At 42.8% G+C, this 8106-nt stretch overlaps 1 protein-coding gene across 2 annotated transcripts; it reads right to left on the bottom strand.

The window, feature by feature from the left end:
- Positions 1 to 6507: 6507 nt before the first annotated feature.
- On the bottom strand, positions 6508 to 7777 carry LOC139062636 (uncharacterized). Of its 2 annotated transcripts, XM_070544069.1 has the most exons (3): positions 7449 to 7777; positions 7127 to 7325; positions 6508 to 6678 (listed from the first exon to the last, which is right to left on the bottom strand). In XM_070544069.1, the coding sequence occupies exons 1-3, from the start codon at positions 7714 to 7716 to the stop codon at positions 6660 to 6662; spliced, it is 486 nt and encodes a 161-aa protein (XP_070400170.1). In that variant the 5' UTR covers positions 7717 to 7777; the 3' UTR covers positions 6508 to 6659. The 2 variants fall into 2 exon arrangements, with proteins under 2 accessions (XP_070400170.1, XP_070400169.1); XM_070544068.1 differs by having other exon boundaries at positions 7127 to 7777.
- Positions 7778 to 8106: the final 329 nt, after the last annotated feature.

Here is an 8106-nt window from a genome sequence, read left to right as displayed (position 1 = left end):
CCTGAGGGTTTGTCTTCCTAAATAATTGCTGCTGAAGCCAGTGTTCTCAGAGGGAATGTGGAGATTTCCAGCTCCCATCCATTAATGGGTGGGAAGACAGACAACCTGTACAAAAACATAGGAAAGAACATCACCAGCGTTTCTCTTTAATCCACATTAGCAGCAGTTCTTGGCATTAAAGCATAGAAGTGTGGACCAAGGTGGAAATCTATTGTGATGCAATGTAATGTGATAATCTCATAGGGCTGGGGGTAAACGATTATTTTTAAAACGATTATTCTGACGATTATTTTATCGAATAGTCGACTATTCTAATGACTATTTAGAAAATTAATCTAATGATTATTTTTCTATTGCACAATTAACAAAAACCAGAAAATCTCAAATAAATTCCTCAAAAAATTGATAAATTCTTACTGTAAGAGAATAAACACTACAGGCCTTCCATTTTGTATAACACTGCTTTTATTGTGTTGCGGTTGGTTATGTTCTGGTGACGTGTAGAACTTGGGAGTGCAGGCTGCTGCCTGAGAGGTGGTAGAAGATGGAGTGTCTCCATGCTGCTTTGTTTTGGTCACTTATGTGTGTGAGGCGAGTGGTCTTACGGGTTAAACCAAACTCAGGTGATATTTTACACTAAACCGAAAACCCACAACACTCTAAATGTAATAAGAGGGAGATCTACACCACAAAAAAGATGAACTCTAAACCAAAACGTAACAGCTTATCCCAACTCAAGAAGCTGTTAGCGAAGATGCTAACAGTAGCTTTACCAACGTTAAGTTCAAGTTACCAAGTTTAAATAAACCAAAAACACCCAGCAGCAAACAGACCAGCACGGAGGAGAGACTGCTACCACCAAAACAGCTCTCCTCATGTCTGAAAGAAGCTCCTTAATGAAGGGAGAAGCGCTCCCGGTGATTTTCTACATCTGCGATAGACACGAAGCAGCGCATCTGACCCCGGAAGTTGTTGTCCGTTGCCGGGAGACGAAGGGGCAAAACAGGAAAATAATCTAGTAGTGGACGGACGTTGTTCCGGGTCTTCGGTATTTGGCGGAGATTTTAGTGAAGGCCGAGAAGAGGGCGAACTAGAGGAAAAACGGGCAGATTCCTCCTCTATTTACAAACTCCTGGGGATGCAACAAGTGGGCGCGGTGCGTCGACTTCCGGATCTGACGTCGACAAATTTTTAGAATCGAGCCGTCGACTTCGTCGAGGCTTCGCTACAGCCCTATAATCTCATATGATAATGTCTTACTGAGAATAATCCTATATGATATATATCCTGTGCAGATGAGAGAAGAGACAGAAAAAGGTGCGCCAAAGAAAGTAAACTAGATTTAAACGAGGTGTTTAACTGTCTGCTTGTGGCATTTGGCTTTACCACGGAATAATAATGTGCCTTGTTTTAAGTTTTCATGGAGTCTTAACTAGAGACGTTGGTATTAAAATGATTTTCTGGGAATTAACTTTGAAATATCGTGCACATATCAAACTCCTCAGCTACTTCTCTCGCTCTAAATGTCTAAATATGACGGATTCTGTGTTTCGTTTTTGAGTGTTGTGACATGTTTAGCACAACTTGTGAAGAGGTAGAAATGTGCCCTGGGCATGGACGTAATTTTTTTTTTGGGGGGGGGGGCACATGTCCCACCCACTTTTTCAAAAGTTAAGTTTTGACCCCTGCACTTTTTACCATCCAAAAACAATATTACACTATATTAAAATAACACTGGTTGAGCTCTAGGACCAAGCGGAAAACAACTGTTAGTATTGAAGCCCGTTTCCCATTAGAACATACTGTGCCCCCCCCCCCCCCCCCCCCCCCCCACCATGGCCCTGAGTGTTTGTCAGGATTATCTCAGAGAGAATAAGATTCAGCTGCTGTTGGTGAACAAATAAATGTGGCACTGTTTCCCATTGCCTACTTAAACTGAAGTAGTTGTGTCACAATTCAGTAGGAGGAGGTCGAATCCAAAATGCAGAACCCAGAACACTCGAGGCAGGAGATGTTGTAAAACAATAAATTCCTTTTATTAAGGAGGAGAAGCAAAACCCAAAAAGCATGAAGAACCTGAGACACTCGAAGAGGACAAAAACAACGCTGACAAAAATCAATGGACCGATAACGCAGAGAGACACAGACAGGGTATATGTACAGGGGCTGGGTGATAGGAGACGAGGGGCAGGTGCGTGGGAATTGGGCACAGGTGAAAACAATGACTGAGGAGAAGCAGAAATAAGCAGGTGAGAAAACCAAATCTAATCCTGAAAACCAGAGCTACTGAAATAACCAAACTTAACTAAAAGCATTGTAGAAACAAAGACACAGGGCGATCTAAAAATCAGAAAATAAATGATCTAAGTGGGGAAAGGAACACGTACACTAAGGGAGACAGGAGAACTGAAACACTAAACCAAAAGGTGGAGAGAATGGAGAACATGAGGGAAACCAGGAGGGAGCTGGGGACAAAAGGGGCACAGAAGACAAGAGGACACAGAGCATGACAAGTTGTCATATTTTCTAAAATAATGTTTTAATTTACAAATGCATGACAAGAAATACGAGATGCTGGTTACCTAAAATAATTTAGTTTTTCTTATCTTTGCATGGGGGGGCTCCATTTGTTATTGGAAACTAAGGGCTGGACTACACCAGTATGTGGGATATAGGTAAATAAGCCAATATGAAACATCCCAAGTCAAAAGCCAGGTTCACTGAGAAATGTTCTTTTTGAAAATATGATCAGTCTCTTTGAGTTTAGCATGCAGGCTAAATGTGAAAACAGTCTTCTACCCTATTTCCCGCATTAGTTGCCGACAAAAAATAGATGAGGAAATGGTCAGGTCAGAAAAACCCCATACTATAAATCAACATTCAAGGACTCACCCATCTTGGCTCGCGACAGGGAAGGCTGCTGTTGATTTTTGCAGCCAGGACAGAGCAGAGCGCATCTCAGCTAATAGATGCTAACTGTTAGCATTAGCGACAGCAAGCATTAGCTTGTGTTGTTAGTGGAGATGAAACGTCAGTGATGCAGAGCTTCTGTTTGCCAGTCAGAGACGAGATGTTCAAACATCTCGAATAATGATGAGTAATCCTGTTGTTTTCTGCCCCCCTCTCCTCCGGCTAACTTCCGCTTCCTGAAACAGGAGCGCCAGAGCTTTATTTCCATGAACGACTCACAAGGCATACACTGAGAAAGAAATGTTTGTAAAAGCAAGTGTATGCCCACTTCAACGATTCACTATGTCACCAACAGCGAGGAGAACAACCAAGACTTCAAAGGAAGACTGGAGGAACAGTAAAGAGATGATGGATCGTTCCATTTCTAGACCTTTTGGCACCTCCTGAGGAACCACACGGGTCTCTTACATCCTTGATCTGCTGCGTTTTGGTCAGTCATCTCCAGAACATCAGGCATCCATCCTTAACTACGTGAGAGTGGCTTTCCTGGAGATCACTGTTGTTCCATCTCGAGGGTGAACTATTACGATCACCATGGCAAATGGTAAATGGTCTGTATTTGCATATAGCGTCTTTCTAGGGTTCTACAACCCCCCAAGGCGCTTCACAACACTATCAGTCATCCACCCATTCACACACACATTCGCACACTGGTGGTGATAAGCTACAAAGTAGCCACAGCTGCCCTCGGGTGCACTGACAGAAGAGAGATTGCCGAACACTGGCACCACCGGTCCCTCCGACCATCACCAGGAGTCAAGGCTGGTTAAGTGTCTTGCCCAAGGACACAACAGCAGCATTCTCTGGAAAAGGAGCCGGGATTGAACCTACAACCTTCCGATTTGATTACTGGACGACCCTCTCTACCTCCTGAGCTACCACGTTCCTGTTATCTTTATTAGTTTTTGAGTCTTCACTTGAGAACTAAACAGGCACACACATGTCCAACCTCCTCAGCCATCACCAAACTCATCTCCTGCTTCAGTTTACACCAAAGGATTCTCTTTGGTCCTTTTGCCAGTAATGAAAACCAATGTGATGAGCATCTCTTCATGGTGTTTCTTAAGGTTTTCCAGGCACATCGCACTCGGTGGAAACCCTGAATGAAATTTCAGATCTCACTTTCTATGATCTGAATAAAACTGCAGTGGGACCCACGGGGAATCAGGTGCCAGGTTTGTGACCAAATGTGATCCTGAAGCTGTTCCTCCAGTCTACCTGATCAGAGCAGTTAATCCTTCACCATGATAACACGCTGCAGATCACAACAGCAGCCGACAGCAGGTCTGCCATCTGATCGGCTAAATAAAACAACAGACACCATCGTCTGTCTGTCTGTCTGTTGCATTCACATGCAGCAGCAGAGGACACCGTCTGTTGTAACTGAATATTAACAGTGTAGATGTAACCTTTTCAGTGTGAAGTTTAAGGTTTGTTTTGTTTCAAGCAGCCAGACTTCTTGTTCAACGATTTTAAACTATTTTTTTTCTGAAGGTCTGTTACAGAGGCCCTTTGGACTTTGAAGGTGTTTTCACTCCTTCTGGGTCCAGTGTTTCCTGAAGAACATGAGGAAAGGTGGAGGGACAATAAGTGTTAGATGAAAACATACCAAATGATAGCATAGAATAACCTATAAAAGTCCTGAAATCATCATCCTTCTGAGCACGTTTTCAGCTCCTGAAACGCCATGAAATCTCCTTGTTGGGTCTTAAATACATTTATAATACATTTGTGTTTAAAGCTGTTATAGCAAAGCTACTAACAAGCTCACAACCTCGGGTATCTTCCCTGAGACGCTTCTGCCACAACTGGAAACTCACAACGCCAGAGGAAATGAGATGGTGCTAAACACCAGTCCCCGTTTTCTAGGTCCAAATGTCTTTTGTTGTCTGTGACTTCAAATGGTGATTTTCTTTTTGAGACTCTGGTATTTTGTCCTAAAGCTGAAGTGGTAGCAGCCGGCTGTTTCTCCTTCTCTGATGTTACTGAGCGGAGAACCTCTCACATCTGTAATGTTCTCCGGCTCTCGGAGGGTGCAGACGCTTTTCTTCTGCTCTCCTCCATATCTTATCCTCAAGGCCTTTGTCTGTCTGTGTGTGCTGGGTGCACGGCTGCTTATGCATTTTTTCTGGAAACTGGAAACTGAAATTCACTAAAATGGATCTCGTCAGTTGGTCTCAACGCGGTTGATAAAATTTTTTCAACGATGAGAACGGGAGAAGGGGCTCCCGGAAGCCCCTCCGAGACAGACCAGCTGTCTGTGGAGGACTCTGAACACGTGTGGATATTTGTGGTGTTGGTGTCGGGTTTCCTGCTGATCGGCCTTGGAGGCTACCTGGCTTACCGGAAAATTAACGAGCTGTCGAGGAATATTGGCCGGATCCCCGAGCTCAGAGATGGATTGCACCACGCTGTGAATTCACAGACTCACATAATTGTCGAGATGAATTGTAAGCAGGGTTTCCCTTACATAGGCGTAACCGTGGTGGGCCGCCACAGCTGAAATCCCACCGCCACGCCTACAAGATCCCAGTTTTTTTTTTTTTTTTTTTTTTTTGCGCCGTTTCCCGAAGAAGCAGTGAGAACTACTATGTTGTCGCTTGTGATCACAGCCTGGCGGCAGCAAGGAGGAGCAGGCAGGGCAAGGTGAAGTTGCAGCATAAGTTACTGAGTTTAAAATTAGAAAGGTAGCAGTGGATATGATGCTTTTTGGTTTACATTTTCAATAGCATTAAGATAAACGAGTGTTGACAATCTTGACAGGTTTTCCTCCCCCCACCAGGCTAAGCATCACTTGTTCATGTAAAATGTATTTATTTTTTCGTGTCTGACTTTAACCGCATCTAATACTGTATTACGGCGTGAGCGTAACAGCGACAACTTAAGATTGATGTGTGAGCAGCCTGAGAGGTCGGGTTTTTTCATCTGAACCCTTAAAACCTCCAGCAGGCTATGCTGCACTATTGACGTGTTAGTTAGCGCTGCGCGCTAACAACAAAGAAGAGGTGTTATTTTCCCGCTTCAGAAGAAGCGTCCAACGTGTTTTTATGCTTTCGCAGAGACATGTCACGTCCAGTGGCGGCTGGTGAAAAATATTTTTGGTGGGGCTGTGCTATTTTTTATTTTTAAACAAACTTGTGCTTTCTGAGCTTTGTGCACAACTTCACTATTTCCTGAATTAAGCACAGCTCTTTTATTTCCTGTCTTATATCATTGGACAAACTGATTAATCCAGTGTGTCTGACTATTGGCACACTGCCTTGCGGACCAAGGTTGAAAAATACTGCATTAAATTGCACATAAAATAACATGACCATAAATGGTAAATAGGCAATGCAAGAGGCAAGTAACAAAAACATTTTGTTTAATTTCAACATTTGAGTGAACACGAAAAATTATGAGCAGGTCACTGTTACAGTAATGGTAGTAAACACTAGACAAAATGCCAGAAATTTACACTGTTAAATATTTCTGGAGTGTTGTGCTGAGGTCAACTTTATACAAAGATCAAGTGGATGCATTTGTGTGTGTCTGATACCTCATTTGTACAGAAATTTTGCGCTTCTGTCCTTCTGAGTGGCAAAGCTCTCGATTAGCTTTTTATTGAAGTCAGGAATGTTTGTGACAAGCTTGTTTTTCCATGGAGAGCATGGCAAGAGCATTCAGCCCATCCTGTGTCATGGTGTTCCTCAGGAAAGTCTTAATCCTCTTTAAAGTAGATAAATAAAAAAACAACAGATAAGTACATAGGAAACACTTTCATAGGAAATAATGTCATCAGTATCCTCTTACAAATGTCATATTTCCCAGTTTTTGGGACAATAAAACATTTCTGATTCTCAATCAGATGTTTTTACATTTGAGGTAAAAACATCTAATTGAGAATCAGAAATGTTTTATTGTCACAAAAGCTGGGAAATTTGTTTGCTGCAGCAGAAGTGTAACAAGTAAAATGGAATCAGATTGATGTATGTATAAATTTACATGAAATACACATTTACCTGATTAAATATGAATAATAAGTATGTGTGTTGAAATTAGTTTTTACAGTTATTGCACATTAAACATGTTATTAAACAAATGTCCCAGTTTGTGGGACAACCGAGGATTTCTGATTCTGATTGTCTTGTTCACAGAAATGTAATGTACAGCTTACCTCTGCACCCAGCTGCTGTTGTTCTCCCTGGCCAAACGTCCTCCGTTTCCCTCGTCGAGCTGCATGGCAATGTTAGCTCTGCCTAGCATGGCTAGCTTCACCGTGTTGTTGTCCATGTGTGCCCGGGATGACTCGTGTTTCTTCACCTTCTCCGAAAAATGTTTCATGTCTGTAACTCCTGACTCAATCCATGCCTTATCTGTCCCAGCCGTTTTGAATAACAAACACGGAAAGCAAAATAACGCATTAGCTTGATTGCATCCAGATAGCCAAGCCTTCCTGGTGTACCAATTTCGGGAGAAGCCTAGTGTGTACAGTTTACCTCTCTCCTTCTCCTGCTGGCTTATCTTTACGTCGGGCTGATCTGGTCCAAGCTCTTTGACATTAAGTTTTTCCACCATAGTTCTCCTCTCAAACGGATACTGGAGAAGAGACCGAACTGAATTCAGTGGCTGCTGAGATCCGGTATCCATGCTGGTTGTAGTCACTGGCGGCGTCCATGTTACATCTGCGTCACGACCAAAAACGACTCTGCCGAGTTCTACCGAACACCAACGAAAGCCTTTGGCGGTAGCTCTATCGCCCATCATGCTTCTGAAACAACGTCGACGCTGATTGGATACATTCCCATTCCTACCCTTTGATTTTCTTGTCAGCAATTGGACGGCTGGTTGGGCAATTGAAACACAGCCCACAGCCTCCACCGCTCAGCAGAGACCGGCAGAGACCAATATATATATATATATATATATATATATATATATATATATATATATATATATATATATATGATTTATTTTTGTTACAAAACACACAATTAACTTAGAATATGTGATTATTGTTAATTTTATTTATTTTTTTAAACAAAAATTAAAAACACTGGGGAAAACCGGGGGGGGGGGGGGGGGGCAGCGCCCTATCGCCCTCTACTGGCCAGCCGCCACTGGTCACATCGCTAAGCAAGCAGAGCACGACGTCGC

This window comes from Nothobranchius furzeri, chromosome 14 (assembly GCF_043380555.1).
Source record: "Nothobranchius furzeri strain GRZ-AD chromosome 14, NfurGRZ-RIMD1, whole genome shotgun sequence".
Lineage (NCBI taxonomy): Eukaryota > Metazoa > Chordata > Actinopteri > Cyprinodontiformes > Nothobranchiidae > Nothobranchius > Nothobranchius furzeri.
The sequence above is the reverse complement of the archived record's forward strand: the minus strand, read 5'-3'. Positions and strand labels throughout refer to the sequence as shown.

Bases quoted from the DNA above. Each gene is read 5' to 3' on its own strand.
- LOC139062636 (XM_070544068.1), bottom strand. From the start codon at position 7,716: ATGATGGGCGATAGAGCTACCGCCAAAGGCTTTCGTTGGTGTTCGGTA.